This window comes from Dermacentor albipictus, chromosome 3 (assembly GCF_038994185.2).
Source record: "Dermacentor albipictus isolate Rhodes 1998 colony chromosome 3, USDA_Dalb.pri_finalv2, whole genome shotgun sequence".
Taxonomy (NCBI): Eukaryota; Metazoa; Arthropoda; class Arachnida; order Ixodida; family Ixodidae; genus Dermacentor; species Dermacentor albipictus.
The window spans coordinates 122,776,461-122,795,299 of NC_091823.1; the positions used below are offsets into that span (position 1 = coordinate 122,776,461).

Consider the following 18,839-nt stretch of genomic DNA (forward strand, 5'->3'; position numbering starts at 1 on the left):
GGGGAAAATCCGGAAAAGATGTTGTTTTAACGTGCCAGTTTAGTGCAGACGCCCACCTTTATGTTGAAATTGATATGAAAGCGTACAAGCAATCGTGTTGTTGCTGTGCGCATGCGCATCACTCCCCTCTGCAAGGTCCAGGCGCCTTGGGCATGCAAAATAAATCCAGGTTCGGCTTTTTTGTCGAGAAAACATGGTGTAGTGCCGATTTCGACTACCCGCCGTGGTTGCTCAATGGCTACGGTGTTGGGCTGCTGAGCACAAGGTCGCGGGATCGAATCCCGGCCACGGCGGCCGCATTTCGATGGGGGCGAAATGCGAAAACACCCGTGGGTACTTAGATTTAGGTGCACGTTAAAGAACACCAGGTGGTCGAAATTTCCGGAGTCTTCCACTACGGCGTGCCTCATAATCGGAAAGTGGTTTTGGCACGTTAAACCCCATAATTTAATTTTAATCTTGACTAATGTGTGCAACGGCTCGAGCCATGCAACTGCGTATAAGCCCTCACTTATGATATATATATATATATATATATATATATATATATATATATATAGAGAGAGAGAGAGAGAGAGAGAGAGAGAGAGTTTGCGCAGGCGCACTTTTCCGCGTGCCACTCGCACTATACAAGTGGCATCTCAAGGCTGAGCGCCGGCGGCCATGTGGCGATGCATGCATGTGCATAGCAGAGCATTCTCTTTTATTATTTTGCTCGCTTCACCACGCTGTTGTCGCATGCGTGGAGGTTCACGTGGATGGCGGTTTTCTGTCTTTCTTTTTTTTTTTTGACCGATAGTCGATGTAAGGGCGACCACAGCTGTGCACTGGCTTGTGCTCGTCTGCTAATGTGTCCGTGGCAGCCACTAATAAAACGCTTGCGCGGCTTAACATGGCTTTCAAAAACCGGGAAAGAAAAAAAAAAAGATTAGTGAGAAGTGAGGGTGAACCGGACCTTTCCAGTGTTTTCTCTTTGTTTTCGGTCCATAATGAAATAAGAGAGGAAAAAAAAAAAGAAAGCTTTTTGACTCTGCTTCCGTGTGTCATTTCGATGGTCACCTTGCAGAAGCGGGAGCCTCCGCACCACATTTATTCTGAACTAGTGCGTAACTTGTGTCTGTGTGCGCGCTTGAGCACGTCTGCGTTGTGGCAATTACGTACAGATATATGTAATCGCGAGCCACACTTGTCTACAAGGCGCGAGTTGTACGCTGCCGAGTAACGGGAACTCCGATCGCATACCCCATGCATTCGGCCAGCTTTCGTGTCGATACGGTTGCACTTAACGCGCAAGAAGTCGTCGTCGAACCAGTCGGCTGTAACCACCGTTGTACGCGCAAGGACCCCGGAACGGAACAGTCCGGACTCTTGTTGGTAAGCTTGTAACACTTGCACGATTTCGCCGAGAGCACGTGAGCGGCATCGTCCTCCGCCTATTCCGTCGAAAGCTTCCGTTTCCGGGCCTCAGCGGCGCCCGTCCGCGTTTGGGGTCGGAGGGCAAGATCGTTTGTGCACCCACGTTCGTGTACACATTATAACAGAAACACCGGGTGGACGAATTCGAAGCAGCGCGCTGTGGTGTCTCTCGTACACGAAGTTGTTGCGCTGACGGAATGAGCCCGGTAGGTTCGTTCATTTCTGGACCGCGTCGTCTGCTCGCTCGACCTCATTCTCCGCGAGTAAGTCACGCAGGGACTAAGTGCGCCGCCGAGGCCCCCGAGATGATTTCGTGGGTTTTGTTTGCGCCTGCGGGCAAGTTACCTCGGAAGCTAAATTTTACGCCCGTTTAGTTTTGGGCACGGCAACAAAGAAAACGAGGAATGTCTTACGTTGTCTGTAGGCCTAGTTTCTGTGAGCGCTTGCTTACCGTCGCTATTAATTATCCTTGCTGACCACCAGTGAGCCACGCTGGAATGGAGCACGCGAAAAGAACGACCACCCACCAATACCTCTTTTGCTATACTTATTTACAACTTTTCTAGCTTAAAAAAAAAGAAAAAGAAAAAACAGATGCGAGATGTGTGCCCTCTCCTAACTTCAGGAGAGAGTCTGACTTCAGCGTGTGGTCAAGAAGGCCCTAATTACAGAGCCTTGCTGGCTTTCCGGCATGGTGCGGGATCGTATTCGTATTTATAGGCTTCTTTCTAGTTTTTCTTTCTTTTCATGCCATATAAGGCAGCTGTCCCCGAAAAAGAAAATTAGCGCCGCACAGCGCTGTGACGTAGATTCGCTTGCATCTGTTAGCAAACTACCTTGAAGACACTTTTTATGCGCACTTCGTTTTGAACATTAAACAAATAAATACAAAATAAAACGAGGCCATGTCGTGTAGGCCATGGCCAGCGAGGTTGGATGGCGCGCCGCTGTGTAGGCGCAATTTGTTTTCGTCCTCGTCGAGGAAACCGCGTGGCGCGCTGCAGTCGTTTCGGTGGTGGCGACATCTCGCGGCTGTGACACTAAACTTTCCTCACGTGCCCGCGACAGTGCCGGTTATTTGAGCGTTATATATAGTCGGTTTTAAGGCATATTAGACATTGAAATTACAATTTAGACCAACAGGTGTTTTTGAAGAGATTGTTTCATCTCCGTGGCGAACTTTGCACTAGCCATTACGAAGTATCCTCTGCAAAGCCTTAGATTTTACACAGCTTCTTACCGGCACCACAAGGACCATCGTTTAGGAAGGGGTGTGCGTGATCGCTGCTGCTCAATCACCACTTTTGGCGCACAGACATATACATACATATATATATATATATATTTGTTACTCGTTGCATATTTTATTGCTGTTATGCACTTACGATATATTTTATGTGCATATTTTATCTATAGTAATATATATATGCATAATTTATCTATAGTAATATAATGTGGCCAAACTAGCTTCTCCGAGCTGCTCCAATTTTTGCGGCCGGTGCTACGACGGAGATTGCTCCTCGGGCGCCTCAAGTCGCCCTGGCCTTGCACTGCCGTCGGGGTCGACTTGGCACTTCCCCTCCGTTCTGGGAAGTGCACCTTGCAAATCTGAAAAAAGAATGGCCATGGTGCGGCTTTGAACTGCATCGCTTTTCACCGGAGTGCGCCATGCGTATGTGCGATGTCCGATTCGCATCACGTTTTCGTGAAATGGCGACGCGTGTCCGCTCACGTCTGTCGTTAAGGGCCACTTTCCTGCGCCTTGTGGTTTGCTTGATTACACAGACCTTTGTGTGTCACCTGTGCTGCTTGGTGGAATTCTGTGACGTTCCAACCCTCACGAAAACTTTTATACACACGTGAACACGCAACATTTAGGGCAGGATTAGAGGAACGCAGCGCGTCTAGCTCACGAATGACCGACCCCCTGTGTGCATCCTCCCCTCCCGAATGCACAAAAATTAAAGGAGGAACGCTGAAATAAGCACACACGAATAGGCAGACCGGATGGTGTTGATGCTCATGTCTAAGATGGAGACAGGGGAGGAAGAAACAATTCACCGATGACTACGATACTCTCTAATGCGAAATTTGAGAGCGCAGCTCCATGTGTGTTTTCATTGCGCGGCATGTTGGCTGGCGCGGACAATCTGTCTCGTGCGGCACGCTGCAGACGGAGCGAAGTTTGGCGCTTCGGAGATCGCGAGAGGCAGCGTGTTAGTGACGCGCGGGCGCGATTCACAGCAGCCGCCGCCGCAGACGGACGTCCACTCCTGCAGCGCTTTCTTTCCGTATGTGGTATCGGTGGGCGCGCTCGCCGCATGCCTTATCAATGGCGTCATCTGCGAAAACGCGCGCTACCCTGGCGCCATCTCGTAGCGATCGTCGCCGCAGAACGCGTCTTGCGCAGCACTACGCACTTCTCACGCTTTCGGCATACCCTCCTCCGCCGCTTTCCACCTAATGGTTCCGCCGCATCATCCTCCTCCTCCTCCGCTTTCCTCCACGCCCTTCGCTATTGCCGTCTTTCATCCCCTGCTGCTCCCTGCGTTCGCTTTTTCGTCCTTCGCTGCGCTCGTTCGCTTGGTTACGCCGAGGTACGCAGACTCTCAACGCAGGAACCGGCGCCTAAGTGTTGCGCTCTAGTAAAAAAAAACGAAACAAAAGTAGATTTGGGCTCCTTGTGGTTACTGTTACTGTCCATTGACCAGACTCTTGGTCAGGCGAAAAGAGACAAGGGGCATTTTTATTTAAACCGAAGGGTACAGTAGAGCATGAATTGGAAATGTTCTATAAAAATGTTGCCGTGGGAAGACATGGAGCAAGCTTTTGAAAGCCTCTGGCATCACTGCACTGTAGCCATGGCAACAAAAGTGTGAGAGCACAGCTGGAATGCCTCTACGCTTCATATAATAATTATGTGGTGTAAGAACAGAAATGTTTATCTTGTTTCCTGAACATCAGTGGCTTAAATTGCGAGAGTATAGTCCTGGTCCTAGGGGAACGATTACAATAGTGATCGTGTGAGATGAAAGTGCAAGAACTGCTATGTGTGTGTGGACCTGTGAAGATGTGTACGGCCATTATTGGTGCAGCATTAAATATCAGCACTTTTGTTTTATTTTTTAAAGGGGCACTGTTCAGCTGCATTCATAACTCACATTTATTTTATACCAGACACTTCAGTTTTATTGTGAGGTAGAGGCTTGGTAAGCCAGAGAACACGTAACAACGAAAGACAGCCTTGAAATCACTGTTAGCGACTCAATGTTCTCCTCGCCTGGACATTGAGGCACTCTATAGTCACTATCTTTTCAGGGCATCACGGAATTTGGACAGTGCCTGTCTCTTGTCAATAGTTAATTAGTATACATTCATTACGTTGCATTCTAAAGGAAAGACTCACTGAGGAGTTTTGATATACTGTATGTACTCTATTGCAACGCACCCTCAATCGTAACGTGCACCCATTTTCCATTACCAAAAAAAGAAAAGTCCATTACAGCACCACGCACCTTATTATTTCATACAGAAATACAACTTTCTCTCATTTGGAAAAACAAAATATTTACTCCCAGTGCACTAACGCTGCAGTAAATAAAAAGCAGTTTTGCCCGAAAGGCAAAGCATCGATTGCGCTGGCAAATTAGTAGACAGCTATACAAAAAGCAAGGATAGTGTTTTTATCAGCCGTATAAACTTTTAAACATTCGCTTAGTAACTAAATTAACAAGCATGGTGTCATGCGTACACAACCAAACATGAGCATGTCTCACTCAATGACCACGGAAACTTTTTATCAGAATGCTGGAGTGAAGAAGTGTGGTAGCAGGCACAAGTGAATTGACTTTTGTGTGGCTTCTAGCTTTAACATGAACTAAGCGACAAAAACACAGTGCGGTATGCCTAGGTATGTAAACTGTCTCCATCGCAGGTCGCTTTCCAGATAGGGGCCGCGTGGCCATGCCTACGTAGCAGCTGCCAGAGTAGAATACCTCTCCTGTTTGTGCCAGTCCCGCAGGCAAGTTTTGGGAACTCCGTATGCCCATGATGCGGCCCGATTTCCGCCTGTCTCCGCACAAGTGATCACTTTCCTTTTAATTGCGGTATCGTGATGAACACTCGGCTTGTCTTTGTATTCGGCACTTCCATGCTGATAGAGCAGATGCAGAAAACGGGAGGATTGACGGTGAAGTAACCTAAGCACCCGTACTACGGGACATGGAGAAAGCTACGGCAGCTAGGCTCGAAGCGCGTATGAGGTGGCCCTTTTGAAATGCCGATGGCGATATGGTAGCACAGATTTAGGGTCATACGCAATTCTAACGCGCACTCAATTTTTGTTTTTGGACCCATTTCATCAAAAAAGAAGTGTGCGTTAGACTCAAGTTAATCTGGTAGGCTGGAAAATAAGACGTTTTTATAAAAACAGTGACTTAATACTAAAGTACCAGCGCTACTGCAATATGGGTATGTAGTTCAAGAAAGAAAGCATTTCCCTTCATATTTTAATGCTTTGCCACCAAATAGTAAGTGAAAATTTGAGCTTCAGCAGACCAAACAGCAGGTGCATTGCATGTCTGTTGTCAGGGATGCCTAGCACACTTCCAATTGATTTTAATATCCACAAATAGAACGCTATTGAGTCACAGTGCTCATCAAGTGCTCTGTGTCCCAGCCCTTGCTATTGTCATTTTGGTTCATACTGTATAGCATAATTTGAAGCAGTGAGGATGGGACAAGGTAGCGAAGAGGATGATGAGGAAACGCTGCTATCCTGTTTGCACTGCTTACCGAATTCATTCTATGAAGCCTCTGCATTCAGCTGCTTGAGTTCAGCCTTTGAGTGTGGGCTACAACCTTTTTCTCTCCTTCCAACACAGGCTGACCAGCGGAAGGGCCCACTAGCAACCAACAATGGCCTCGTCCGCGGGGGCGCCGGGCTCTCCCGAAGGTGGCGGTGTGCTGCCCACCCGGCGCCACCCGCTGGCTGGGGGCCGCTTCTCTCTGCGACGCCTGCTCGGTTCCTCATCATCCTTTCTCAACCGGCGCAACTTTGGCCGCTCCTGCAACTCCCCCCACGATGCCGAACAGGCTGTCCGGCCCCCGCAACGGATGCCACCACAGCAGCATAGGGTACGTCTTGTGTTGGGCGGGTGACCGAGTCGGCCCTCATGTGTGCCAAGTTTGTGTTGACATTCTGTCTGTTGCAAAAGTTCCCAGGCCAAAGCGTGCTTCTGAGGAGACTGACATAGTGCCGTGTGGCGATTGCTGCTGGCCTTGATCGGCTCGCTCCATTAATCACCTGTATGTCTGAAAACAGTCCGGTGCTGAAGACCACGCCACTACTGCGTGGCTTTTACGTCCACTCCATAGTGGTACGATATTTTGTTGGACGCCACCGCGAGAACGTTGGCTTAGAGACATTTTGTGAGCGATAGTACATTCTTGAAAAACTTGATCTTGGCCTAGTTGGTGTTTACTAAAAATGTATTTACTGCTAAAAGAGGTATGCCGCAGACAGGAACAAAGGTGCTGATAGGGGGGATTCTCTACTGGCCAACATTGTTGTCATTTGTGTTCCTTTTAGTTGTTAGCCTCTTTGGTGGTAAACATATGTCCTTTAGTATAACCTCATTCGAGGCTCATACTGCATTGTTTACAACCCTGCTCACGTTGCAGGACACGCGGAGGAATAGTGGTGGCAGCGGTGGTGCAGCGTCTCGGATGGGTGCCGCCGAGCGCCAGGGCAGCTCGGACACCGAGTCCCTGTGGAGCTGCGGTGGCGGCCTGCTCGAGTGCCCGCTCTGCCTGCTCGAGGCACCGGCCGAGGCGTTCCCACGGCTTGCGTCATGCACGCACCGTGCCTGCGCCGACTGCCTGCGCCAGTACCTGCGTGTGGAGATATCCGAGAGCCGGGTGAACATCGCCTGCCCCGCCTGCTCGGAGCCCATGCACCCAAGCGATATCCGGCGCTTGCTGCAGGACGAGCTCATGGTGGCCAAGTACGAGAGCTTCATGCTGCGCCGCGTCCTCGTCACTGAGCCAGATGCCCGTTGGTGCCCTGCACCAGATTGCGGGTGAGCCCTGGTTCTTCATTCATGGAACTGGCATGCAGACTCTGTCTCCCAATGGCAGCTGCTGACTCCAGCAGAAACGATGAGACAGTTTTAGCTGACCATTTCATGAGCCTGACAGGCATGTGTCCCAGAGACATGAGGGCGTGGCAGTCTGCCAAATAGCAGAAACCCAGTGGATGTATTGTTACATTCCACTTCCAGCACAAACAACATGCGCACATGCAATAGCATTCTTGCGTAATGGTTGTGTGCAACTTGTTAAAATACGCATGTCTGAGTGGAATGAACAGTATACGCTTGGCTAAAACGGTCTGATGAGGGCAAGTGACATTAGAATGGTGTCATCGAGGGGTTGTTTCGGAATGCTATGGCAGTGCTGCAGAGGTTGCATAAGATGGCATTCAGATAGTCTCACGTGAATTACCAGGTCTAAGGGCAACAATATTGCTTCGTAGATGCATTGCAGCATGCTCACACTTCCAATAGATCGTAGTTGCCATATTTCATTGTTTTTGCAGAGTTGTCGCGGTGGTGTGAATTGACTACTCAATAATGTCAGAACCAACAAAACGTGCAGCTTTTCCACTGCTTTGCCTGCACTTGAAGCACTCGCCTTTTCGAAGTCATCGGTCATGCCCAAATATGAAAGCACTTATTTGCCCTGGTTCAAGTATGTTTGTGGTTAATCTGCGATACTGGCAGCAAACAGGTGTATCTCTGGCAGAGATTGGGCACTATGTCCTCCAGACACGCAAAGCGGTGTCCCAGGCTTTAGTGCACGAGAGTGTAATCTTGAAGAAACCGGAGTAAGGTTGGCACAGCTGAAACCAGCACAAATAACCGCTGCACACAGGAATGTTGAGCTTGGAGCTGCATATGTTTGTTTGCGAAAAACACTTGCGCACAGACATTCAGTGATGCACGAAAAAGCCAAAGTGATCAGAGCAGTTCAACATGATCAAATTACGAAAAACAAATTGAAAATTAGCAAACCACATAAGTCATGTCGGTGAGGCTGAGCGAAGCACAGGAAACATTCTGCTAAAGGAGAGAATGGTGGCCTAGTTGGATATTATGAATTCAGTGACAGCGCACTTGATGAAACACAGATGAACATTGAAACAAATCCACACTAGTGAGTGTGTGTGTTGCAGCGTTCGTCTTTGTCTCATCAAGTGCGCTACCATTGAATCAGATTCCGCTAAGGCCTGAACAACCTCCCATTACATTTGCAAAAAGCCCTCTGGCATTGCTTGAGCTGTGCTGTTTTGACAGGAAAGGCTGAGCCTGATGTCTGGCTTTGTAACAGTGTTCCCCATACTCCCTACTTGTTCCCTACTTGCTCCCTTCTTGTTCCCTATACTCCGTTAGATACTTAATAGACGACACTGCGGGAGCTGTGCAAGGATGTGTGGTGATAGACGTTTACGGCTGTGCATTTTATGGTGTGGTTGTTCTGGATCTGTGGCACTTCCTACAGAATAACTACTACGTAACTTACAACTACAATTTGTGGACGTAAGGTTGCATCGAGTTGCGTGTTAGTATTTGTACGTGTTAGTGCTTTCAGCATGCGATATGCTATGTTTCAGTTGCAAAAGCAAGCGCTGTGCCGTGGCCGCTGGACACCGAAGTGTGTCACTTTGCTTGTTTGTTGATAAATAGTTTCAGATCTGTGACACCTTCTATGTAATAATTATTTCATGTTTTGCGGCATAAAAGTATAATAGTTAATGCTGCATTGAATTAGATGGTGATTACTGTGAGTCATTCTTTCACGGGTGGCGCACTGTTTCTTGCGGTGAATGCAAGTAGTGAGAAAATTCCCTCTAGCCTTCATAGCATTGCCTGCTATGTGTGAAATAGAGGAGTGATGCTTGGTGATGTGCAGTGGATGGGCACCATGCACATGGAATGATCATCCTTTTGCTAGCATCTGTAGGTAACTTTTCAGTAGTGGAAGGCATCGGTATTAAGCTGGTGTTTGTCTAATGTGAATGAGGTTGTTGCACTGTTACCACTGGCCTTGCAAATGCCTTCAGAGCATCGCATCATGCCTGCACTTGGTTATACGTCCTTCGGTTGCAATTTTTTCTTTCCTTCATCAACATTGTACAAATACTATGGGGTGCTTATATGTTCTATGAATTGCCAAGTGCATCAAGATGTACCGTGGCGGTCCTCATAGGAGAGCGTCGAGTAATCCAGGGTTTGACGAAACATTGTCTGGCAAGGGGCGTGCATTTTTCTTTGGGGATAAGCAAACACCTGTCAGAGGCAACAAAAAGAACATAGCTTATAACATTTCGAGACCTTTACGGGTACCTTGTTCACAAATGCGAAAAGGGCTGGGTGGTGCCTTATATGTATATGTAATAGATGGCTTAATGAATTGATGTATTTATCTGGCAGGTTCCTTTTTTTTTTCATTTCTGAACAAGGGACCTGTACAGGTCTCGAAACATCATAAATATTGTTCTTCTTGTGACCTGTAGTAAGTGTTTGTTGATCTCCAAGAAGAAAAAAACAGTATTAGGTATGGAGAGTATGGAAGTGTGTATGAGATTGTTCAGTTGTGTGACAACATTAGTCGGAGCACACAATGTCTGAAAGCACACACAACATTTGGAGTAGTGTACAGTGATACACCCTTTCAGTACTCAACACACACTTAAGAAAGTTTGCATCCTTTAGGGCTTTTACTATCTTGTCCCTTAACAATGGTCATCTATCTTGGGTGTGCTTCCTTTATTTAGTGTTGATCTTCTAGTACTTTCATGTCATGAACAGCATGGTCATTCCTGACACAAAAGTAGTGAGCATGGAGTGTCAAATAAAAGAAGTGTGTGCAAGATTGATGACTAATATGGTTGCAGAAGAAGATAAGTTCCGAAATGTGTAGACAATGCTTTTGGCGAAGAGTGTACAAATGTCCGCCTCGTGGCACGTGCAGCTACGTGGTGATAGCGAGCGGCTGCGCCAGTTGCCCCAAGCTGCGCTGTGAGCGTCCCGGTTGCAGCACGGCCTTCTGCTACCACTGCAAACAAGAGTGGCACCCCAATCAGACCTGCGATGCTGCCAGGGCGCAGCGCGCCTCCAGGCCTGCTGCCCAGGCTGGCTCGACCCTCGGGTTCCCCCACGATGAGGGCCTGCAGCGTGAGTGCCGTGTTTGATTTCATTTTATTTATTAGTACTCTCAAGACATGCAGTTATTGTAGAGGGCAGCCGTATGATACAGATATGATCCTGGTACGCGATTCCAGTCTTCCAATGTCTGTGGGAGGAATGAGTACAGGCAAGCCTTTGTACTATTATCGATACGTGATGGAATATAAATATGGTGGGGAAATTTGATCAAGGCAGAGCTCTGGGATATGATAATAGATTTTGCGAAATAAGGAAAGCCTGTAATGTCTGCGGTTTGATGAAAGTGAGGTCATTTCGAGGGTGATTTTCGTGTGTGTGACACTAGCAGGGCAGTTGTTAACAGGGGTGTGCACATACTTGAATATAACAGCGAGAGTCAAGACCAGCTCTGGGCTGTCCAGAAGGCCAGCGAAGTGGCGGAGAACCTAGGGTTCCCCGTCCCGACGTGGGAGGTGCCCTCTACACCTTGACGAACAATAGGGTGTCCTTCAGGACCCTTTTCGGAAAAAAATAAAGTTTCACCACCATCACCACTACCGAATCGAACCGTGTAGTGATCGTGCAAATAATTCAATTTGTGAATCGGTATTTCTGTTATCCGAATATCCACTATATTTGACGTGGAGACCCGCGCGTAGCTTCGTGCTCGATGGAGCGCAATATGATCTCTTCGCGTCGTTATTCTTGGCCCAAAAGGTGTGCTGAGCGCGCTGCTGACTGACCACCCCGGCTGAAACAGCTGCGGACTTTGTCCGTCATGAAAAAAGGTAAGGCGTGCAGACACCAGAGAACCAGATGACATAACACGGCCTTTGTGTCGTCGGGTTCTCTTGTGTCTGCACGCCTTACTTTCTTTCACGATGAATCCTTACCAACTACATAGCTGAACTTTCTGCCGTTCTAAGTGGCTTTTGTTTCTGCGAGTGCTTCCGCCCTATACTGCATGCGCATCCAGATGTCCGCCCAATGCGGGGATCGCACACGTGCAGTGTTCCACTGCAGCCGAGCCGCATCTGCCGCCTCTGCTGGTGTGAGGTTCGTCCAGGTTGACAGGTACCAATCGAAATAATGCGACGCCGACAGAAGGAACGGCAACAAAAGTGGCGCATATTTCAGAAATTTCGAAAGCATGTGCCAAGATCAGGCTGATTAACCGCCACAGAAGGCATGCACTGATAGTGTCGGATACGTGGTGACAAAGAATTAACGCCGCTTCAACAGCCGTCAATCTTTGCGTGATCTCGAGTATTTTTGCGGGAAGTATTCCGAGACGGCTTGCGGCACATTAGCATTGTTGCTACATCGGCCATCGGTGCTTATTTGTCACGGCCGCACTGCTAGCCATTAGGCCTAATCGGCGTGGCTTCGCCAGGCGTTGTGACAAAATGGCGGCGAGTTTGTGGCGTCGTGTCTCGCGAACTTGCCGCGTCCCTACCAATTTCAGAATCTTAGACAGGTGGCAGACCACACCAAACCTTATACTGAAACAACGCCTGCTGTTTACCATTGGCGCCAATTAAGTCATTGTGGCCAATCTACACAGCGCCATCGATGTCTACGAGTGGAGTGTTTGTTTGTTGAGTCACGTGATGCATAGTCCGCGATTTAGTCTGTCGAGCAGATTGGCCTTACGATGACCTACCTGCCGTAAAGATGGGAAATCTCTTCTGTGATTTAGAGAAAAACTGGAAAGCTGTACTTTCTTACGCAATGAAATATTGCCATAAAATGCAGGTCCATTACCAAATCGGGAACCTCTTTGGTATTTAGTACAACATAATGCCACTTATTCATTGGCTTCAGAAGAAGGAAAAAGGCACTCGATTCTATTCAACAGATATTCTACTGACAAAAAGAAAATGCATTTTCCATACCGTCATTAATTAGAACTGAGTTGTAGTCAGTGCTGGCTTACTAACTTGGAGTTCCCATTATTAAGAATACACTGTTCTGTATATCATGGTTTCTATGTTCCTATGCAACGCTAGAATACTCCAAAGTATGTGCAGCACGAGATTTTCTTGGCCAAAATTTGTAAGCATTAGATGTTTCGAAAGAGTTTCTGATATTTGATAGTTCATTCAATATCCGACATTTTTTTCTTGATTCGATTCAATATTCAACTCGAAATCTGCCATTTGGTATTCGCAAAACCCTAGTTAATAGTAAATGTTGCGGGGTTACTTGAAGTAAGCTTATAGAAGGTCGCATAGAAGGCCGCTTAACTAAGTTTAGCCCTAACAAGAGTTTTCTAGAGTGGTAATTTGAAAGAATGCGCAGAAGGAGTTGGGTGGACAGCGGCCTCTCTGCATTTGTGGTAGTCCCGAGGTCGAAGGTCGAAAGCTGTAAGGGCCGTCGCTGGTTAGGCTGGTGTGGCACTTGTGCGGAACCTCTCGGCATTTGCTCAATATTCCAGATGTTTCAGGGAAAGCTAACCCTTGTATGCTAAACTTGTCACTCCACATTTTTGGCTTCAGAAAGTGCATGGTAGTGCAATTCTTCAACTCAAGTAATCACTGTGCGTCAATGACACATAGAGGGGATTCTCAAGCAAAAATATAATATTGTAAGCAGGTGCCCTTGGAGCAAAAGTGCATTTCTCAAGCCAACTTTTCATTGAAGGAATTGTTGGGAAGGGCTTTTGAAGAAGATCTGAGCTCTGCCCGTGAAATGCAGATTGTGCAAATCTGGCGCTGCAGAGAGAAAACAAAAACAGAGGGAGAAAAAATAAGACGGCTGGGATCGTGACAAAAATTTGTCACGTGGGGTCCCAGCTCTGATGTTGGGGAGAGCAGGGGAGGAATGCCACTTGCAGTTGATGACCAAGTGACGGGAGAGAAGAGCCTCTGCTGCTAGGAGGGTAGCTCACCTCCTCGCATCATGGCCTCGCTAAATTTTGTTTGCTATTATATCTTGATTGCTACAAGGCCCTTTTCAAAAATTCTTGTGGTAGAACACTCTTTGGGTGGTGCTGCACAACTTTCAACCTATAACTGACATTTCCAACTCTGCCAGGTGGGCAACGAAATTTTGAGCCATGCAAAAAGCTTAGCTTCAGATAGAGTAAGTAGATAGTGATTGGCCTCTGTGCGAAATGTTACTTTTGAACAATGAGCAGATGCGTCACGCAAGGCTCGATAAGCGGGTGTTATTGATACCGAAACTGAAAAATACATAAATAAATAAAAATACAGAAATTTGTAAATAAAATGCTGCCATTGCTGGAAGCCACATGACTCGGATCGCACGACTCCTGGCCAGACAGTGGAAACGAAACTGCATGCGACTTCTAAATGGTTGAATCCCCTAAATTGGCTCATTTCGTTCCGTGGGGATAGCGCCTTACAGCCAGACTCTCTGGTTGGTTGGCCGTGCAGGGGACGACATCAAGCACTGTCCCTGCTGCAAGGTGTTCATCATCAAGATGGACGACGGGTCGTGCAACCACATGACGTGCCGTCTGTGCGGCACCGAGTTCTGCTGGCTGTGCATGAAGGAGGTGTCGGACCTGCACTACCTGAGCCCCTCGGGCTGCACCTTCTGGGGCAAGAAGCCCTGGAGCCGCAAGAAGAAGATCCTCTGGCAGCTGGGCATGCTTGTGGGCGCACCCGTCGGCATTGCCCTCATCGCGGGCATTGCCGTGCCCGCCATCGTCATTGGCATTCCCGTCTGGGTTGGACGAAAGGTGACGCAGGGGCAGTCTTTCAAAACTGCAGAGGTTTTGGGAATTGACTAGCCGTGCTTGTAGTTCTGTCACCAGGTTGCACTCCCTCGGGAGTGCTTGTCGTTGAGGGTTGATGCTTGTGGCATGCTTGCTTGTTTGTTCCAGTATTGCTCGATAAATTTTGCCATAGATACCCGCTGTGGTTGCTTGTGCAAAGAGAGAGTACTACCAGTTCTGCCAGTCGATGAACAAGCAGCCTAATAATTTAGCTCTGAGGTTCTTTCATTTCCAATCTTGGCGGGTGCTTGTGCACGCATGCATGCATGCATGCATGTGTACATCACATTGCCATATCTTGCTTTGAAATTCTTTAGTTTTCACCGCCAGTTCTTTAGTATTTAAGCACTGAACATGCTTGGGAGGCTTGACGAGTGCATTCAGGGAAACACTTTTATTAGGTATAGATAGTGTACTTTGCGAGCTTTTAGGATCTGCTCTCTGTGCGGTTGTGGGTAACGTAAGGGATATGTGCAAGCCAGCTGTCCTTGACATTTGCCTCCTTAGGTGTCAAATTTAAATTTGGTATGTGTACTGCATATAGACCTGCCCTCATTTTGAAAGAGCTAGAAATTCAGTGTTGTGTTGCAAGTTGTGCCTGTTGTCATGAGCACTGAAGGATGGGACAAGTTGATTACTAGAACAGTGGCGCACACTTTACTGGACAGCGCATTGAGCACAGAAATGGATGCCCCCCTCCCCCAATGGCCAGTGTTTCTCCTGCGGCTTTTACTATGCAGAAGCTGATGGGTCATCATCTTGTTTTCGGCTTGCCGTGTATGTGTCTGCTCCAGAGCATGGAACTGGTGAGAGAGATGGCACGCACAAAGGAAGGGGCCACATTCACATGCGAGATAGTGCAGTACAGTTACACCTTGAATTAACGAATTGTTCTACGGCCAACGTCTGATTTTTCTGACTCCCGAGGGACCATGAAAATGTTTGAGAAATCGGGCAGTCTGAAAAAATGAATGCATGCAGAAAACGCGCCATTTTATAGGTATTTCTCAGATGCAGGGTGTCATGGACGGGGTATCAGACTTGCACAACTCTGCCAATGCATCATTGAGGTGGCTCTGAAAAGAGCCATATATAAATCTGGGGGATGGGGGGGGGGAAACGACAGTGGATGCCATGAATGTAGCAGACGCTATCTTTAGTTGGGTCAATGCTGTCTGTTACTGCTTCAGCAGCGTGGAAAAAATTATTCATCCTCTTTTGCATGGTGTTCCGCTTGCACACGACGATGTTTGCTCCTATTTCAGCCAGGGTCATATCATCACTGTACACTTGTGACAGCGTCATCAATGTTTGCGTCAACTCTAAGCTCGTTGACTGTGTAGGCGCTGGCTATTCATTCTCAGTATTGGAGTCATCCGAACCCACCGTCACTTAGTGGACGATTTCATCCTCAGCTAATTTTGCACAGAGTTTGAGATCTTTGTCGGCGGTGGCAAATCCTTTAAAAGTTATCCTGGTTGGAATTGAAACGCCAATGGCACGCAGGTCATTGAACGCAAAGTGCATAAAAGGAGATTAATCGTATATGCTGTTCTCCCTGAGCAAGTTGGCAATCTCGTTGCCGAGTGTGAAGCCCGGGTGGCGAAAGCAGCTGCAAAGTGTCTCTTGTGTAACCGCATTCCATGGGTCCACAAGCATGCCGACAGCAGATCTAAGGTCAGCAGTGTAACTTTTCCTGCTGTGTGAGCACAGCACCATGTGACCGAGCACATGCGACCTGTACTGAAGCTTCAGCTTGCGGATTACGCCTTGGTCTATTCGCCGCAGGATTGCCGTGGTGTTCGGCAGCAGAAATTCCAGCTATATAACATTTAGGTCTCTGATGTGGCCATGCGCAGCCCAGTTGTCCACAAATAGCAGAATTTCTCTATTGTGCTGTTCGAACCTTCTGTCCAACTTGCGAATGCGCACTTCAAATAACTGCTGTGTTATCCAGGGCTTTTTGCTGACCTTGTACTGAACAGGTAGGGTTGTCCCCACAAAACGTCTTGGATTCTTCGGTTTTCCTATGACGAGCATCGGGAACTTCTGTCTGCCAGACATGTTGCTGCCGCCATGACAGGGGTCACCAGGGAATGCAAGCATTTCCTCTGGGAGCACTCTGTGGAACAAACCCGTTTCATCGCAGTTTCAAATTTTCTGAAGCTTGAACTGCTGCATCAAGGACTGCAGCTTTCCATTCTAATGCTGCGCGACGGCTGAATCGTCAACAGCGCCGCTATCACCACACATCTTGAACTTGCGGTCATTGCTATTCTTGAAAAAGCCTTCGCCTTTTGCTTCAAAATGTAACCCGAGACTGGGATTCGGTTTGCGATCATGGTATTTAGCTACACGAGGAGTGCTTCCTCAAGCTATGGGTAAATGCACTGACTCGCATTCTTTTCTTGAGCCCGGTGGACTTTTTCATGACATCCAAAGCCTTTTGCTTATAAATTCCAAACTCCTTGCCCACGTCGGCTTGTCACTGGCAGCTGTCAACTTGCTTGGTGATGACGGCTTTCTTTTCCATCGTTAGCCTACGATAGGGCTTTGAGCGCTTCAAAGTCATGGGCGAAGATGATGAAGGCGTAGTCAGCGCCATCACTGTCAGTGGCAAATTCGCTCAATGAAGAGCACAGCACTGACCCAGAAAGCTTCTTAGTGGATAAACGCAAAATACCGCTATGGCTGTAGCTACGGCTGGCTACAGATGCGAACGGATTGGCATGTGAGAGCGTTGGTTTGAGGTTTCAATGGGATACAGTGGCCGCAGTGCTACAGGTGGCTACGGCTAGTGGATTGGCATGCAAGAGCGGGGGCTTGAGGCTGTGAGGTAATCAAAATGGCGGCGATAGATACTGCTCTAGACCGATAGTTAGAGGCAAAAACTCTGGAAAAATCGGACGGCAAAGGGTTCGAACGCCCGAAATTTTAGTTGTTTTTATACATTAGTTCTATGGGGTATGTGACGATGCCATGAAGGAGTCTGAATTATTGGGCATGTCCGAAAACTCAGACGTTGACTGTATGTATTGTAATTTGATTTCCATATGTGCCATGTATTTTTAGATTCTATTTATTTGTTTGTTTGTTTGTTTATCCATATAACACATAATACAACAAAGTGCAGTCAATCACTATTTCAATGTAACAAAATTTCACAACTGCACATCAGGTTGCAAGATGAAAAAGAACAGGAGAAAAAAAACAAAACGGAAAGGCTTCCAGGGTCCTCGCAGCACTACGTGAAAAGATAGTTTCTAAATAGCACCCTCATATATTCAGGCAGCATAGGAGTGGGCTGTGGTGGTGGGGTGTAAGAGTATTTACCATATCTTTCCGTGTATAACCCACCTGCTCATATTACGACACTCCTAAAAGGAAAAACGAAAACAAAACATCAATGTAACCTGTGGAAATAATGGCGTGCAGTGCTTAAATTTCTCTAAGAATAGCCTCATTCACAGATGCATGACTCTTCCACGTTGTATCTTTGGCCAGCGGCTATGTTCCCCACCTCTTCGACAGCACTGATAATCTTCAGCTTCTGCTGTGCACTATAAAGGACTGTAGCTTATTGTGAATTGCACCGCATTGTGATCCCAGTTCTGGTTTCCTTGGGCCACGTGCACTATTCGCTAACTACCAACACAGGCAAAACGCATAATAGCTACCCGAAAAGAGAAGATCTGGTGACCACGAAAGAGGGGAGAAGGGATCTTCAATGTTCTGGGGTGGGGAGCGGGTGGGTTCCCTTGGTGATAACGAAACTTTGGCAAACGTTCCCTTGAGATGTGACCTCACGGCAACACAATGCATGCTGCCAGGAAGCCACACCTAAAGATGAAATTTGCGTGTTACCCACAGCCCGATTTTACTGTCAAATTAAAAAAAAAAATTCTTGTGCAAGTTGTAGATGCAAAGATGCGGTATTTGTGTTGCAGGAATTCTCCTAATTCAGTCCATGAAGTGCTGCGCAGGAACCATTACACACTGTTCAAGAGAGCTAGGAAACTGCTGCTTCTCTTACCATTTTTCTTTAACGCTGTGTTGGTTCTACAGTTTTAGAAGGATGACTGTCGCATGGACAGCAGGCAGCTGTCTCTGTTTTTCCCGCTTGTTTCTCTGCGAGGGCCTCAAATGAAAGCTGGGGTCTCTCTGTGTTTCCTCCCGTCTTGTCTTTTTCTCGTTTGTACTGCCCCCATGGCGCAGCTGCACTCCAAGTACGACCTGCGCACCACAAGCCGCCTCAAGCGGAATTTTGTGGTGACAAGCGGCGTGGTGGCCTCGTTCCTCGTGTCTCCGATCATCGCCGGCATCGCTGTCGGTGAGTCGTGGGATGTGTGCAGCGGGCATCGGCGGGTGTGTGGCCTTCTGCTTCTGTGCAAGGTGCTCGCGCTGTGTGAATATCGGCTGCAGCTGCTGCTAGCTGGGTGGTGGCAGAATGCACAAACTGTTTGTGCATCTATGTT

General features: G+C 47.7%; 1 protein-coding gene across 4 annotated transcripts in view; it reads left to right on the forward strand.

Annotated features, from left to right (window-relative positions):
• The window catches only part of LOC135909456 (E3 ubiquitin-protein ligase RNF19A-like), a 124,985-nt gene that overhangs the window by 83,460 nt on the left and 22,686 nt on the right, over positions 1 to 18,839 (forward strand). For 3 of the 4 annotated variants that reach the window (XM_065441438.1, XM_065441441.1, XM_065441439.1), the window contains exons 2-6: positions 6,300 to 6,552; positions 7,099 to 7,496; positions 10,450 to 10,652; positions 14,021 to 14,328; positions 18,580 to 18,694. In XM_065441438.1, the coding sequence (XP_065297510.1) occupies positions 6,334 to 6,552; positions 7,099 to 7,496; positions 10,450 to 10,652; positions 14,021 to 14,328; positions 18,580 to 18,694 (1,243 nt within the window). In that variant the 5' untranslated portion in view covers positions 6,300 to 6,333. Of the gene's footprint in view, positions 1 to 5,350; positions 5,438 to 6,299; positions 6,553 to 7,098; positions 7,497 to 10,449; positions 10,653 to 14,020; positions 14,329 to 18,579; positions 18,695 to 18,839 lie in introns of all 4 variants that reach the window. The other variant, XM_065441440.2, reaches the window with a different exon arrangement.